The sequence below is a fragment of the Manduca sexta genome, chromosome 13 (assembly GCF_014839805.1).
Source record: "Manduca sexta isolate Smith_Timp_Sample1 chromosome 13, JHU_Msex_v1.0, whole genome shotgun sequence".
NCBI classification, from domain to species: domain Eukaryota; kingdom Metazoa; phylum Arthropoda; class Insecta; order Lepidoptera; family Sphingidae; genus Manduca; species Manduca sexta.
The window spans coordinates 13,461,996-13,480,187 of NC_051127.1; the positions used below are offsets into that span (position 1 = coordinate 13,461,996).

The 18,192-nt window shown below is 34.6% G+C and overlaps 2 protein-coding genes across 4 annotated transcripts in view; both read left to right on the forward strand.

The window, feature by feature from the left end:
- LOC115449121 (transcription factor IIIB 90 kDa subunit) overlaps positions 1–4,658 on the forward strand; it is a 55,425-nt gene extending 50,767 nt beyond the window's left edge. Inside the window, exon 12 of the mRNA XM_030176845.2 lies at positions 133–4,658. Coding sequence (XP_030032705.2) covers positions 133–263 — 131 coding nt within the window. The 3' untranslated portion in view covers positions 264–4,658. The remainder of the gene's footprint in view (positions 1–132) is intronic.
- Positions 4,659–6,496: 1,838 nt separating this feature from the next.
- The window catches only part of LOC115449129 (protein pellino), a 66,232-nt gene continuing 54,536 nt past the window's right edge, over positions 6,497–18,192 (forward strand). The window contains exons 1-2 of one of the 3 annotated variants that reach the window (XM_037438044.1): positions 6,502–6,967; positions 11,031–11,233. In XM_037438044.1, coding sequence (XP_037293941.1) covers positions 11,220–11,233 — 14 coding nt within the window. In that variant the 5' untranslated portion in view covers positions 6,502–6,967; positions 11,031–11,219. Of the gene's footprint in view, positions 6,968–10,839; positions 10,908–11,030; positions 11,234–18,192 lie in introns of those variants that run through there. The other 2 variants (XM_037438043.1, XM_037438040.1) reach the window with 2 other exon arrangements.

Below are 18,192 nucleotides of genomic sequence, written 5' to 3' on the forward strand. Positions count from 1 at the left end.
CATTCTTCAAACCAGTGTGAGTTCTACAAACATTTAGTTAATCCCCACTTCCTTACTCCCTCTGCATAATTTCTAAATATCTCATAATGCCCTAACTATATGATTCTAACTTTACACCTAATCTAATTCTAGAAGTCATAGAGGATGAATACGATTTGGACGCGGACCCTGAACCGGAGGCAGGTGGGGAGATGTCCCTCGCGGCCATGCTGCAGAACGGAGAAGACGACGACTACTACGCGTATGACTACGAAGACTACTGAGACTACGAAGGCAGACTATGGCCGTGTAGTAGTTAGGAGTTTATTGCGTAGTGTTTTGTCTTTACTCGTATATGTAAGCTCACGCGTTTATCTCCGCAGGGTAAGTAGAGGCGTGTGTATCCACGGTTCGCCGATTGCTATAATGGGATAAAAGACAAGCCTAATGTTTCTAACACGACTTGCGTGGATAGAGTTAATGTCGGGCGTTCCATTGATAAAACATGCTTAAAAATAATGATATAGTGGAATAAGGGCGTGTAGATGAATAAACGTTTTAAACGCTTGTGATTCTTATACGAAAAATAATTAAATATGTAAAACGATATTTAAAATCAAAGAACACAGGACAACGAGTCTTTTTCTATCGCCATATCGGGCAGAAATTCCAGATCCCGGATAAATATTAGTAGACAAACCTATAATTAGGGCTCGACTCGGGATTGTACCCGAGACCTCAGCATTACTGTTCTATAATATAACTACGCCACTGAGACAGTCAGATATAAAATTGTAGAAATATTCTCTAAAAGGCGACCATATGCATATTTATAAATATTATAAAAAAAAGTTTCATGAAAATTTTAGAATCTCTGACCTATACAATTCTTTTTCTTATGGTGATATGTAATTTTAGCGGAATGTAATTTATTTTGTAAATACTTATTTGTAATTGTTAAAATAAGAGTAACATTATTGTTTAGATCGTCTGGCTTTGGATTGCATTTCTCTAGTTGTCGACGAACTGAAGTTTATTTGAAGTTTGCGTCGAAAGTAGATGCGCGTGCACTCAGTCTGTTACAGGCACGCAGCCCGCGCCCGAAAGCGACTTCAGAGCGTACTAGTAATTTCTAGTTATACTGGTAATGGGACGGCCCTTTTTTTCCCCGCTAATTTATTTGTAAATATAAAATAATGTATTTATACATATTAAAATAAATATGCGTATGTATGTTCTCTATTGACTCCAAAATGGCTGAAGGGATTTTAATTAAATTTTCCCTAATCAGATTAACCTAGTAGGCGATTGAAGTTTTGTAAATATCGGGCAACGCGTAGTCACCTAGCTTTAAATAATTAATGCAACTCGAGCGCAGCCGGGGCGGGTCGCTAGATAAAATAAATAAATGTAGTCATCTCTTAATCATGGTCTCATAAATTGTCTTTCGCGGTAGGCTTATCCCAAAGTGCCAAAAGCTTGATTTTATTGCGATTTGTTATATTATAATTCTCTCCCGACATTTCCAAGTCTTTGCAACATTCGTGGTCACAGGATGGATTGAGGTGACATCCGAAAAGTCAAAATTGCAATATCTACCTACATTTTACAGTTATACAATATTAGCTGTTGGTGATCCGACCTACGCAGAAAGTCGACAGAAAATTATAATATGTAAATCGTGATAAAATCCGTAAAAAGTTTTATTTTAAGGCCCGGTATCCTTTAGCCCGACCCGGGTATACAAGCCAAGACCTCAGCACTGCACTATTTTAAAAAATAAAAATAAAAAAAAAACATTGAAAGTAATAATAAAGTCCGTTTAAAAATAGGTACTTACTTCGCGGTTTCAATGGTCACATTTAACCAAAGGTACCTATTTTTATTATTGTGTAAACATGGTGAGTCAACACTTGCTTTATCAGGTACTGAAACCAGCTGTTTGTGGTGATTTTAATGTATATATCAACAGTTTGACGCACTCACACCCGTCCCTATCCCTCTAGCCACGCTTACATATTGTTTCATCTTTAAAAGTAAATATAAAGGTTATTCTGAATGCCCGTTAGTCATAAAATGACAAATGTAATTATGGAATAAACCGCACTTGATTGCGTTGATGATATTTGTTTTTCATCGCTATTACCTCCAGTAACAGCATTTTTTTTTAATATGTAACAACAATTAGTACAAAAACAAATCCTTCTGTGAAAACAGCATTAAAATTCTATAAGAAGTGAGGCAGTAATTCAAATTTCAAATATTGCTACGTGCAGGAGTGGACGTGTAGTGATGATATCGTTCCATCTCTTTCTTTCGTACGCATCGTAATGTCCGCTGACGTCACTTGCAAGTATTTTGTCTCTTTTCTGTTTTATAACACCCCTAATACCAAATTTCAATGGCATATGACTAGTTATTTCTTCTGTTTTAAAATTTATACGACGTACATATTTTATAAAAATAATTTAAAAAAAAAAATGTCAAATACACTATTTCCGTATTACAGAGATAAGGGATGTTGTATTAGTTATCATAATGACTAGTTATAATTCCGTGTATTCTTATAGACGTTTTTAATCTAGATTAATAGTACGAGCCGCTTACACGTTCGTTTAGCTACAAGAGGCGCCAATAAAGCCTTATAGACTGAATTATTTATTATTATATCGTTTACCGAGAGCTTCATAACAATAATTACTCTGTATTATAGACTACCACTGCTGGGGTCGGGTCTCCTCTACTGAGTTGGTTTAGTCCCGTGGCCTAGTGCTGATGGTAGACTTAACTTACTTATATCGAACATTATTATGTACATTGTACCCTGAGCAAGATACTTACCTACAATGTAATAATATTATACCTTTTTTTAAATTACGATCAAAATAATTGGGACAATAATCAACCAGTATATATATTTTTTTTCATTTTTGCCCTTCATTAAAAGTGTATTTATTTCTCTAATAATAATTTATTTGTTATAAAGCCCTCGATATTTATATTAATTTATATCTGCTACACTATGCTGTAAGTTGTGATGCCGTACGTGGCATGATCTATTGTGATAAGTGCACTTACAGCTTTTATTTCTGCAGCGTGGGTCAAGTCCCCAAAGCAATGCGATAGCCTTCAATTATTGAGTTAGCACATTTAAATTAATTTATATTTAAGTAATTTTATTTTCAATGAACACATTTGATGCTATTTAATTGTACAATAAACTTTACGTGATTTTGTTTTGCTTGTTATGTTATTGTATATGTTTAGACATACCAGTGTCTCACATTCAGTGTACTGAAATCAGTATATAAAAAGCCATACATAACATATTGTAGGTATATAGGCAGTGTTGCCAATTTTTTTTTGAACCAGCAAAAAATTATGTGTTCTAACCACTAAAAACCACAAAAAATACAATTTCCGTCAATTCGGGACCTTTTCTTTTTGCGTTTTCTTGCGAGGGTTTTTTCGGTCGCAATAGTATTCTTCTAGTAAAGCTAATGGTTACACTACTGGTTTTTCTCCATTTTGTGACACTACTGATTTTTCTTACACTACAAATTTTTCTCCATTATTTGATTTGATAAGAAATAAAATGTTTTAGTGGACTTCTCTGCCTTCCACTAACTTTTGTAAATGAATCGACAAAAAACACCAGCCCCTAAAATATTTCTGCGCTAAAAAGGGGATGCAATTTACTAAGTTTGCAACACTGTTCAGGTAATGGAGATTTTAATTCGACGGTATTCTTCCATCCCTCTAGTTTCGGGAAACTGAGTACGCTTTAGGGTCAACGCAAACAGATATAATGACAGTAAAGAAACTCATTCCTATTACAATTGAAAATTAACTTTATTATGTGTGTATATATATATATTATATTTGTGGATCGAGCGAATTGTTACAACTAGCTTCAGATTAATGCAAAATTTTGCAGGAAGGCATTTATCCACGTGATAACGGTAGATTATGTATGTGATTAATTTAATATATTTTGTTGTATCAATTCACCTCCGGATTCTAATTCACCCTACTTTACGATAAAGGGAATGTACGTAACTATAGGTGGCAGCACTAAACCGTCACGAGGTGGTCACGAGAGTCACAGTGTGGATAAAAATGGTTAAAGATTCAGATTCCGCCACTAGATGACAGAGTTTTTGAAGTGCGCCTTCTCTATACATACATACATCTGCTTTTACGAATTTGAAAATAATTCCAGTGATTTAGGGTAGTACGTATTTATTTTTAATTTCTTCCCATATTTGTGGACCCTCACAACTCCTGCATTTGGCCAAATGCAATGTTAGTGTAATAACTTTCTTGACACTTATCGCATTATTGATATAGTCACTAGCGGACGGGGAGCTCCTGAGTACGATTGCCAACTCGGAAAAATATATCATGTTGTTTTTTAAATCAACTGTTTTACTTATCGTAAATTTATAAAAGACTTTTCTGGAACATACATCATAAAGAGCGTGATCTCACATTATAGTGGGTTTAGGACAGATTATTATCAGCTTAATCTCTTGAAGCGCTGAATGTGGGACGGCACAGTATTAAAGCACAGAATCTTGGTTAAAATGTACATACAATTAATTATTATAAATATTGCTAATAGGTTTTTAGTTATGAATAAATTACTCTTTTGTATCAATAAAATTACTTAAAACGTGTCTTGTTATTTTTTAATGACTTATTGATCTTTGCAGCCACTTTTGGTAGTACATTATGATCATAAATACCTACCAATAAAACTATGTCGGTTTTTCGGATTTGTATTTTTTTAGTACAGCGCCAAGATGCGACGTACAAAGCAACTATCTCTATAATGCTTTGCCTTTACTTTGAGGCAAACGCATCCATCTCATTTTTCGTCCATGGATGGAGATGACTTATCATCACATGGCCCGTTTGCTCGTTTGCTGACCGACTTTCTCTTTTCACATGTCGCACGATAAGTAATTATTTAAGTAAGTATATGATGAACGGTCGCACGACTATGAAATGACTTTTAGACAAGTAAGTAATGATTTTAATTTTTATATTATTTATTTACAAGTTATAATTTTATTCTAGTGATTGAAAGTTAGTTTTTGTATACTTACTTATTATAAATATTCCCATATGAAAGAATACACTTAGTATTATTTGTCCAAAAACCACAATCATCGGCAGATTTATATTAGATAGATAGATAGACAGTATACTATATATTACTTACTTATTTAATTGTAATATTTAAATGAGATTCGTAAACATTGCGGTCTTGGCATTTCTAGCACTGAATGTCCGTTTAACCTAATAACCTTCACACATAATCGTGTCCAATTTGGCTCCATAATCTATATGTTTTTTTTTTTTTTATTTTAAATATGAATTCTAAAAAAATCCGCTAGATAAAATGATATAACCACTGCCCACGCATATCCGGCAACATTTTCCTCATATACTTGCGGTTACGTCACGCAGAATTTACTATCAACACAGACATGTTGGAACATGTTTGGAATGACGTTTTCCAGTTTTATTCACAGAGTCATGTTACGTTGCACGAATAGTGAGATAGTGTCATTGGCAACAAGCACTGAGTACTGGGCGCACGGAACGAACACACGTTGTGACACAGTGCACTCGCGCGTCTGCATTGGAAAAGTCTTTAAGCACTAAAAACAGTGAAGTGCATTACTTGGCAATGAACGCAATCCTATTCGGTGTGTTAGGTCTAACATTGCCGAAAAACCGGGTGGCCCATACATACCTATAAACCTCTTTTTTGTCCCACTTTTATTAACATGATGGTTACAAAACATAGGTATTTTTCGGCAATATTTTGGATATTCCTTTTTATATGCCTAAATACCTATAGGTATATAATTGACGAACATGTGAACATGCTTTGAATATTTATAAGATGAATAAGTAATATTTAATTAGTATTACGAAATTAAGTTACCTTTTGTTTTATTACCTATTTATTTTATCCATATTTTCCGTGTTGTCCAGTCAGATAATTTATTGTAGCATCTCATTTAGTTTCTAGTACTTCCTACATGACAACCGTTACCTAAGTTTTCAAATTCAATTACGAAATGAGTTACTTACCTAATTAGATAGACATCTGTATATTATATTTATTTTTATGGAAAACTTATAAATTAAGTACTTAATATTACTTATAATTAAGTACTTACTTACTACTTATGTACTTAATTTGAATAAAAATTATCGATCTGCGAAGATATGTAATGGATATTAGAGATATCACGTATATCTTAAATATTTCTATATTGTATAATTTTTATCGGTGAATCTAATGGCGCATGTTGCGCAATGTTATTTAGGAATGCACTTACGTATCTGATAATATAGGCGAAATGTGATAAGAATAGATAAAATATTATTATTTTGTAATTTCCATCCAAGGTTTCAATATTCAAACATAACTTGTTTCTGCAAGCAGCTACATCGAAAGTAACCCAAATATCTAAAATTAATAACCATTTTAAAATTTGTGTGTAGGTATTATTAGTGTCATGGTGATTCATTCGTATTTTGAACAACACTATGCACAGTGTACAAGTCTGTACACGAACGATGACTTGCCTCGCCCGGCACGATTGCACCCGAAACACATAATACACAACGCGGCATTCTGAGTTGAACACGAATCAAATGCGATAGTATTTAATAATATTATTATCGCGATTTTCGTACAGTTAAGTGCAGTGTTTGTGTAGTGTGGTATCTTATTCTAGTCTTTTACGTGTGATACGCCAAATTAAATTATTTGATATATTGTTATGTTATCATGATCTATAATGGGTTACAAATGTAGAGTTCAAGATTTGGGAAAAGTAAAGGTTTCCAGTAAATTTATTGCGAATATAAAGACTGATCATAATGTTTATCTCTTACCAAAAAAAGTAATTATTGCCTATATTAACTTATTAATGGAAGAAGCTAAAAGGTTACGACTAAAACGGTGAGTGTTCATTATAAGACAAATTATAAGATTTTAAAATATCTTGTATATAGATAAATTAAAATATGTAGTACACGCCGATGAAGATTTTTTTCAGTTTTCCCGCAAATTTCTCGATCTTGGGCTAGGGTTGCCCTTGTAAAAATATAATCGTTACCCTGTGGCAACTATTTAAAAAGTCACAATGACACCTAAATAGTAAGTGTTGATGATGAGAATACCATTTTTAAATTATTATGTTGGCTCAACTGTTAAACCTTTTGTGTGTACAAATCTTATAAATATGATGGTTTATACAAATTTATTATAATATCTATCAATTTACAAAGAGTTAAGTATAAGAGTTACAGACGTATAAAGAGAGGAATTAAATAAATCGGACATTGGGAATATAAAGATCGACAAGTCATACAAGGTACTTATAATAAAGATAAGTAACGGAGTATGTTTGCTGCCTTTGGGTTCATATTTTGATTGACGGAGGGCGCTAGTAGTTTGTAAATGAAATTATTTATTCGAACCTGTATGATGTTATAAATTATTTAGAATGCGCCAATATTAACTCTATCACCAGTTTGGAAAGTAGTTCTCACCAAAGAAGAACGGGCAAGAAACTCTGGTGTTGTTCTTTTCAAAAGCTGCAGATAGATAAAAACTACAGTAGACGATAGCGTATCCGATCCGGTCTCTTATAGGCCGACGAGTTCACTTTAAAGTACGATAGGGAAACTTTATAAACGGAACATCCTAGACGTTTCTAAAAAGTGACTCATTTTCACCATCTGCTTCCTCCGGAGCAGTTTGGTTTCAAAAATAGACACAGTTGCGTGCATCAGATACTCCGCAATACGGAGCTTGTTTATAATATGCTTAGATACATATAACATCCCTACCGGTGTTCTTTTCTTCAATGTTGAAAAAGCATTCAACAAAGTGTGGCACAGCCGCTTAGTTTTTAAGCTGTATACACTCTCAATGTGTCCATACAGCTCGTGCACATCATATGACATTTTTTGTTGAATCACGGTTTCAAATATCGCGTGGAGGAAACTCTTTCTTCCCGTCACCTCATTATCGCCGGAGTTCAACAAGGCTCCGCTCTCTTTCCTTTTCTGTTGTCGCTTTACACAAGCAATATTCCTAAATCACAAGACGCCCATCAGGCGCTCTTTGCGTACGACATGGCGATTTGCTAGTTGCTACTTGCACTTTGCAGGCTGCAGCCGACAAACGCAGTGCGTGGTTAAATGGCGCATCATGATCAATCCCACCAAAACTCAGGCTATTCTTTTCACCAAGAAAAAGAAAGTTCAAGAGCCTCACGCTTCAGATAGTATGTCTGCTCAAATCATTAATTGGACCAATAGGGTCAAATATTTAGAAGTGTTATTTGATCAGAAATTGACCTTCATCCGCACTTAAACGTGGTACGAGCGCGAGCCGCATTCGCAAGGGGTCAATTACATTGGTTTATAAATAAAAATAGCAAAATTTCCACCCGTAATAAGATTCGGATCATTACAATGTGTGTCAGGCCGATCACGACATACGCCTAGCTCGCGTTCGCGCATATACCGCCTGCTCGACTTCATCTTATGCAGGTTTTGCAAAACAAATTTCTAAGGCGAGCACTTGGTGCCCCGTGGTACATTCGCAATCGCAATCTCCACGTGGACATCATATGCTGTCTATCAGACATTTTATTCCTAAGGCCAGCAGACGCTATTCCGACCGGGTGGTCTTTCATCCGAATATGTTAATTACGCAAAATTCAATTTACACTCCATTAGACCGCGCTAAATGAAGACAGCCGCGTTCTGTTCTTACTGATCCAGATGACGATATAACTCTGGGTATTCGTCGTAAAAATCAGTTCTTGAAACTCCTACCTCGCCGCGTTCCCTGTCCCCCCGACCCCTCTCAAGGCCCTGGCCCGCATGCCTACGAATACGGTAATGATAATAGTTAGGATTTGTAGGTCGTTACGACTACCCCCATGCATAATCGTGGTTGTCCCATCCTTTCCCATTGACCGTCTTGAGCCGAAGTTCTTAACCCGTTAGTTGCCCTCAGCATCGTCACTTAATTTTCAAGGGTTACGACTTACGCGTAAAGCGCTCACCCAAAAGTTCGGTGTGTTTGTATAACCCTTTTTTTTTTTTTTTTTTTTTTTGGTTTCGCGGAGAAAGTCCCTTATTACTACCGCCCAGCCTTCGTGGGGGGCGACTGAGCGGTTATGCTGGGGTAACCGTGCCTTACGGCCCGGCGGTGAGCCGCCGGATTTGATGACGACCTTCGGGCGACCGCCGGGCCGAGTCCCTAACCCGAGTACAACTAACCTATGCACGGCCTACCAGCTAAAACTCCGCGGTGGCCCTCTTCGGCGCATTAGGGACGGCTGCGGGCTTCCTCTGACGGAAGTGTCTAAGTATTCGTCCGCCCCTGCGCGGTGCCGCCTTGCGGCCCGTCTCCTATGGGGGGGGGGGCGCTCAGAAGCCCCCACGCACCGAAGGACGCCCTCGGCGTCTACGGCAGCATGAGGCCAACTACACACTGCCGTCCATCCCGGGGTGTTTGTATAACCCTAGCCTGGCAGGATAACAAACGTATAGTCAGATTATAAAAAAAATTATCTTGTTAAAAAACGGTTATTTTTTTTATTTTTGTTTAGAGCAGTTTATTTATATATAAGTACTACTACAATTTACTGATGTATGGGTTTTCACAGTAATATAGGTATGTTATTATTGCATATTAACATAGCATTTTATAGTATGTGGATAGGCTAGGTTCAGCAAATGTGTGAAAACTGAACATCTACCAATAGTTGCCCTTTTACTAGAATTTTGAAAATATTTGTTTATTATATCTTAAAACAATAAATTAATTCAATACCTTAATAAATCAATGACAATTTGTTGCATTTCGAATATAATTTTGATTTAACATTTATTTATACCTTTACATATTACTTATGTCAATTAGTGCAAATTTTTCCTGGATATATTTTAATATTGGTGGAATGGCCGAGCTAAGAAATACTAAAAAAGAGAATTATAATATATATGGAAAATACTAAGTAAATACAATGACGTTTTACAAATAGACGCGTCATAGACTAACAAAATTGCTCATAAAAACAGCGCAGTATTTACTATAGTCACAGCCCTGGCAGTTCGCATTGATACGGCCCGAGTGTGCCCGAGTGAGTCCGAGCGTCGACCGCCCCGTCGCCATGACAGTCGAATAAAATGCATTTATTAGTCACATTTGGAGTATAATTTGTACATTGTCTAAAAACACTGGAAGGTATTTTATTTATAGAAATACAAAATGTTAGTAAGCTGACTAGCCGCGGCATTGGTTGGAGGTTGACTAAGTGAATGTCGGGTAATTATCTTTTTTTCTTCTTGCCAGTTTTGAGCTCGGACAACGTATCTATGTAATAAAAACATCTTAGACTAAATATATTTAAATAAATTTAATATTGACTAAGTCATTGTATCAAGTCACTACGCAAACATTTATTTCTTTCTTGGGAGATATTTTACGATTTTTTTCTGAGTGAACATTCCGGTTTTATAATGGTATCCCCATGATCGAAACAAAATAGAACATAATTTATAATTGTCTGTATTTATCATGCAGTTTTATAATTAATTTTTATTCTACGCTAATAATAATATTTCGTTTTTTTATAATGACACTAATTCTTATTCAGAATAGCATAAAATATGAAATAGGATGCGACCATAAATTTTACGTAGTGTTGGATATATAATGTACACTATGCCTTATCTTGGCGTTTTCTTTGTTAGGTTGGCTAACATGTGCGTTTTGTGTATAAAGTGAAGTTTGTCATAATCTAAAAACATAGGTACCTACCTACCTACATTTTTAGTTTTAGTTTGTGTTTATGAATTTTGTGAGATTGTTAAAGGCGAGTGATAATTTTATTGCGCCCTATTGTACGAATTTTCTGAATCGCGAATAAACGTAAAGTAATGAGACGATTACACGTTATATATGCGTAAACGTATCATTGTTTTCATGTTTGTAACAGTGAAGTGCAAAATCGAGGTTGGTGAAATAATGAAGAGCAGTGCATTTATCGCTTTTTAGCGATGTGTGAATTTAATAATTTGAATTTATGGTGATATAATAAAATTCATGGTGTTTCCTCTATTATTAGTGCCGTTTGTAAAGCTTAGTTCGAATCATAGGGTCCACAAACGAGCAGACGGATTTTATCATGGTCGTAAAACGGTAAGTTTTTTGTCTACAACGTGATCCTTTACAGCATAGTAATATTATTGTGGTTTTAGCTTACCAACTGTAATTAAGACTATAGGATGTATTTTATTCATTTGAATAAGTGTTGTTTAGAATTGTTCTTTTAAAGGTAGTTAACATTGTATAAGGAGACAATGTCTTCATACATATACCTATAGTTCATACGTAGTTATATGTTTGTTTGTTTACGTTTTTCTCTAAATTTTAATATTGAGGCGTCCTAAAGTTTTATTCCGAAAAAGTGAGGAATCTTGTTCCTATTTTGATAATAACAATGGTTTTATGATGTGTCCGGAACGTAAAAACAGCGTGCAATGTTTTTTGTTGTGGTTATTGATCATTAAAGATATGTTATTAACATCTTTATTGTTTACGATAATATATCTCGTATTGTAAATTATAAAAATTCGACACATTACTTATTGTTAAAAAAAAATTACATTTTGTTGTAATCCTTCAATATGATAAATTTTATATAACAGTAATGCATTGAAATATTGTAGGTGCTTATAACTGTAAACTGACAGGCCGGCCTGCTACAGTTAACCAGGTTTCTGTGTCAATTATTAACAGCTTAGCATTCACGTCTTGTATGCATTGACTATTCTGTTTCTTTGTGTATTATCATGATCTGTTAATAGATCTAATTTAGATATTTCCCAATGTATACTTTTTTAAAGAAGACCCAAAAAGTGGAATTTTTATTACAACAATTTAAAATAGAACTTATTCTGTTATAAATATGATACTAATTTAAGGACTAACAAATTAAAACTTAAATTAATATGTCAGTGAGTGAAAACTTAATAGTAAATCCACATTTACTCAGTTCAATTATATTTAATACCCACTCCATGTTATAAAAATATTTTTATTTTTTATATATAAATACTGTGTGGTGCATAATTATAAAATAAAGAATGCTATGGCTATATTGCTCATATTGTCATGGTCTGATAACATGTTTTGGCTAATTTCTCACATTCTAACATCATTTTATATTTTTTCTTTGTGTCAGTGTATGCAAACAACTAATTGTTTACAATTTTTTTTTGTGGTAAGATACATATTGTGTCCACATGGAGCAAAGTCCGCAAAGTCTACAAAGTTCACATGGTGTTAAATTCCACTATAGTGGCCAATGTTGGTGTGTGTGTCTCATTCCGAGATCAGCCTGTGTGTATTGAGTTTAAATAGGTTAGCATAACTTTTGTGACTGATGTCGGAAAAACATTTCTTATCAGTCAACATTAACTGGACCCCACTCCACTTATCATCATGCAGTGGGGGTCACTCTGCTATACCAGTTTAAAGAAAAAATGCAGTTACACATTTACAGATTTGGTATCCTAAAAATTTTTACTATATTGGTATTTACAGGGTCCACATAGACTCGGTATATAGTGTATGCTGTATGCACTGAAGCAACAATTTGTTTTATAGCCACAATCAATATAAAAATTATAATGGAAAAGTAATTTAATCATACCTATAAATCTTAGGAAATGATATTCAAAAAGGCTTTAAATTTTTTAAAATGATATGTTTTATTTTCCTTTAATAAACATAACACCACCTCCAAAGGTGTAATTGGAAGAATGCTAGTCTATCATTTTCATACTTTCATAAAGGAATATGAACCAAAGCAGTTTTTATGCCCCAAGACAAAAGGTTGCTTGTCTTTTTCGGGATAGAAGTGTAGGTACATTTTTATATGGACTTTTTTTATTGCAGGAACTAATAATGAGAAATTATATTAGCAACTATTTATTATATTATAACTTGTAAAATGGAGTTAAAACACAATTTGGTAATGGTTCCCTCCATATGTCTGTAGTCGCAGGAAAAGTGTAGAAGGATATAATCAAATATGGACACAAATTTGCATAGTATAAAATAAAACAAACCAATTCAATGGAACTATACTATAATTTGTAAGATATAGTATCAGTTGTCAAAAAACCTAACTAAATTTTTATTACATTTTTTTTTTATCACATTCAGGAAAAAACAAATAATAACATAAATTAGAATTAAAAGAATAGTAAAGCTGCAATTTTTATTTAATAATTGTTATTTTACTGTAAATCTTAATCAAGCCTTTGGATAGAAATGAAAAAAGCTCAGCATTGTGGCACTCAGAAAATGATGTTCATATAATTCAAAATCAAAACAATGACATAATATAAGTTACATTGTACAGGAAACATTATATTATGGATGTTGTATTTACTGCATTTTCGCATTATGTAAGTGTTTGTTTTGAGGTAAATATTCAAGTAACTTAATTATTGGCGTGTAATATGATTTTATTCATGTTGTAAATTTAAATATTAGTATTTTTATCTAATTAAGCGAAAGTCGAAACTTTGTAGAAAATTCTGAAGATATGTGAAGTCTGCCAGCCTCTATGAGGTCAATGTGGTGGATAACGCATTATTGCTTCAGTAGTCGAGACAGCGTGTGCCCAGCAATATGCCAGGTTGTCATTATAGAATTTTTCATATTTAAAGCTAAACAAAAATAGCACTTTCAACTTACACTTCATTATAAATTGTTTCTTCTGCTTAATAATTTATATCCTATAGGCTATACCAAATTCTTTCAAATAAATGTGGTAAGATATTAGTTACAGCCTAAATTGAAGCTGATCAAAAACGTAATGTTTAAATATTTAATATAATCTGTAGAAGAATGACAGTCTCATGCCTATTTTCTGCACAAAAATATTGGCAGCAGTTAAGCTCGTTGTTTTATTTTTATGCAAGACTTTGACGAAAGGGGTACGCTGTTTGCGCAATGGCATACGCCAAGAAGACATACAAAAACCACACAGAACTTTGAATTATGAGTCGCTGCGTCAGGCATTGCACCGCGTTTGTACTCCTGAGTCAATAGATGTCAATTGTTAAGTCTAAAATGCTTAGTAACTATAATGATTGTAATATCGTATGAATCGGAACTGCCAACCGGAACTTGGCTTACTCATCATAACGTTTGATACTACCCGCAGTATTTTATTATTTGGTTATTGACTTCCTATTGTTTTATTATTTGCAATTGTCAGTTATTTTTATCGATCGTTGATAAGTGAGTGTACAACAAATTATCGGGAACAAAGAAATTAGTTAGGTAAAAAATTTTATTGTATCGTTTTTGTTTTGTTGTTGTCAAAAATTTACGTTTTTGTTGTAAGTATAGGTAGGTACCCGTTTTTAGTTACGATATGAATGATACGATAGATATCATACTTACAAATAGTTTAAACGTTGAATCTTATTATGATTTATGACCTATATTAAATTTGGATTTAAGACTAATTCTAATCAATATAGTGTTGTATTGTTATAATTTGTTACAAATCATACATGAGAAAAAGCGAAAACATTTTTTAAATGATAGCAGTATGTACGGCGCGTTCTTATCCGCAGGTATAGTCTAGTTGACTACCGATCACCTTATTTTTAAACATCAATGTTATCGTTACAAAGTGGCTTAAATCTGTTTTACAGGCACAAAAATAGCACAAAGAAAGAAATACTTTTTGCTATTAAATTTTGGTGTGAGATTTTTTTGTAGCACGCCGGCTCCCCGCACTTATTTTTAATTCAACCTTTTGTTCGGCAGTCGGCACAATGTTTCCTTGTCCACTTTTAACCCTCGCTCATTATATTTTCATTTGGTCGGGGCCCAGTTACGCACCCAACGCTATTCACTTAGTTGATTGCATCCCTGATGTGCGTGCGTAGGTGGATGCTATGTTTTATCTTTAAAAAATGATAATATATCTCGTAAATTCATTTCAAAATGACCCTTTGCGAAGAAACGTACATATATGTATAGCGTTTTGACTTATCAATGTTTGTTACCTTTTTGTCGTAAATTAAACGAGAGTTACGCTAATCAGTGAAAATGAATATTGATATTATATTGTTTTTTTTAAGGATGTATTCATAATTCCTTTGTCACGTTTAAAAGTTTAATCAAACACCATATCTATTTATTCAATGTTTTGCAATTGAATACATTTGTAATGAAGGGCAGAAGTGCTCACTGACTCACAGTTCCGCATTTCTTGTTACTTGCTCAATTCCATGCAATCAAGTGATTTTAATGATTAATCATAACAAGTTGCTAAAAACGCCCGAGGATGCCACGAAGCCGAAGTTTCCAAGAAGTCTGACTCTGTTACCTGCTGGTGGTCCCCACGGAAATGCTATAACTGTTTTTTTTTACCATGACAGGCGACATTGTACACACAGCGTGACCCTATTCACGTGGCGTTCAACATATAAATAATGAAATATTTTAGACCTTAAACTTAAATTATTCAGGGACACATCTAAAGTGAATTCATGAATAAGAAAATTGTTTTGACCGTTATGTTACAATTCGTTATTTAAATGCCTATAGTAATGTTATATTTTTGTTGAACAATAAACAAATCTTGTTAACAGGAATTACATAATTTTTTAATGGACAAAATATACCTAAAACTCGGATTAGTCTAAAATATTTTTAGTGGAATATATTAGCAAGTCAGCGGGTACACAGCACAACAGTAGGTAGCTAAAGATTAATTAAAAAAAATACAATTGCTGAAAAAACTCATGCGTATTGTGTGGGGCCCTTCTTAGTTGCGTTTTTATGCAAACGTAAATCCCTCGCATGGCTGGCCCCACAAAGATAACGGAAGATGATTCAGCTAACAACTAAGCAGAAAACTGCTAATTAAGGTTTTCTAACTCAGTGTACACGTTTGTGTTTCACTATATTTAATATTTTCCTGCTCAGTACGCACTAGAATGTATAAAGGGAAGACGAAGGCGAGTTAAAAAAAAATATCTCGCCGGACAAAGGTTCACACCTGCCGCACGCGGGCGCCGCTTCACCGACGGGCACCTGCGCGCCAGATGTCCCCCCTTCCTGATGCCATAGAAAAGCATCTTTGTGTGCCGCTTGAACTCTAAACATTGTATTAGGGTCATTTTTATTATTAGACGCGATCAAATAGTTCAAACACATTAACGACCCTATCCAGGCGTGTGCATTCGTCCCCTATCGTGGTCTCCTGCAAATTTGCAGAGTCCACGTATCTAATAGTCTTTTCCCTTTTATAAGAAAGTTAAATCGCCCCGGTCAAGTTGGAAGGTAGGCGTCGGCCGATGGCGTGTTCGCGTACGAGTGCCGACATGTCTCGGTTCGCTGACCGCTCGCCATCGGCTGGTCCCGTCCAGTTTTGGAAAAAAGGGATAAAATTATAATGAGATGACCTTCGTGACAGAATATATTCGCGCCGAGTCGCTGTCCGAATACGAAATGAGAAAATTTGATTGATTACGTCACGAGACATGTTCTCGAAATAAAGACCACGTCCCTCATTAGCATGTGTCTATAATTTCCCAGGCCTCAGAGAAATTAGAATGTCTGAACTCATTTTCAATATTGCTTTGAGATTGTACGTTTTTGTTTTTTATAATCTCGTATGAAATTTATACATCGACGGGCTCTGATATTCTAAATTCAAGAAAATAATTGAACGATTGACCGTATTATTGGTGAAACTGGTTAAGCAGTGAGTCTAATTAGTAATTACGATGTTGATCTTTCAAGTTTTGACGTTCACTTTATGTTCTTATATTTAACATGTTCATATGAATATTTTCTGATAACATGTTTCACTAGTATACATCAGATTTACCTAAATTTTAAATATTTCCTATTCGAAAGACTATTTTTTATTGTAATTTAACATTAGTACAAGTGAATCCGTTTTTAAGTTTGTTTTCGTCAACATAAAATAAAAATTGAATGTTATTACTGCTGGTTGTAAAAATAACGGTCCAATCATTTAATACGCCGCTAGTCAAGTCGTATAATGATGCGTTGATACTTGATAGTACAGTGACTCTAACATTATTGACTAAACAAACTACAAACAGTTGACACTTTTTATTTAGATAGGTATTCTTAAAAATGGGCGAGTTCCACTTCTATCTATTAACACGTTCAGGACTTAGGGAATTGGAATCTTTCTTTCGTTGTTTTTCAATCATATGATTCTTATACTATATGTTGTATACCAGTTTCATAACATGAATAATTAATTTGAATCGTAATGCCTACAATTTAAAATTAAATTTACTGTAAACAAGTTTTATTTAACATCAGTTATACCCAAAAACCATGACCAGTGCGTTGGCCTCGCTTCAGAACGAGTACTAACAAAACTGAATACGTAAATAATAATTTCAACAGCCGAAATTATTATCCGGCTTGGAGAAATTGATTTCGCGAACGTTTTCAATTGATAACAACGGTTTGCTCAACAAAAGCGGATTAAATCGATGGGAAAGGCATCGAGTGGTCGGGCAGCGGGCTAGAAAGTCTGCCATGCCGGTCTCCGAGGTCCATGAGTCGCCCGAGATCGTGACCGCCTCGTTTGTGAAAGTGAATTTATAGATTAACGCGATGACAAATTTTGCAATTGATCTAACACTAATTCCCGATTTCAATGTATGATATTTCCGAAAAGATTTTATAGTACAATGGAGATTTATTGCAATCAGAAACGCTGCATTTAGTTTGATAACCGAAGTCATTTGCAAGAACAATTGTCCTAAAAGCTTAGCTCAAAATATTGTCTAAAATCACATTGCTTTTAGCGAGATAAAAATCACTCAACCGGTCTCGGACCAAAGTAAGCTATCCTCTTCGGAGGAAGTAATATTTGCAAACTGGCGACGTATGTTGGCATTACAAGAAATCAGTTAGTAGATACTTGTATGGAAGTGGACGTTCGAAAACTTCCGTCCATCCCGCATTCGTAGCATTTAGTGTGGAGCGGAACGGATGTGCCGCAGCCTTTTATCGCCACGTGCTTCGTTTGCAGAATGACGGACGGTCATCGTCACTACAATGACGTGATTCAC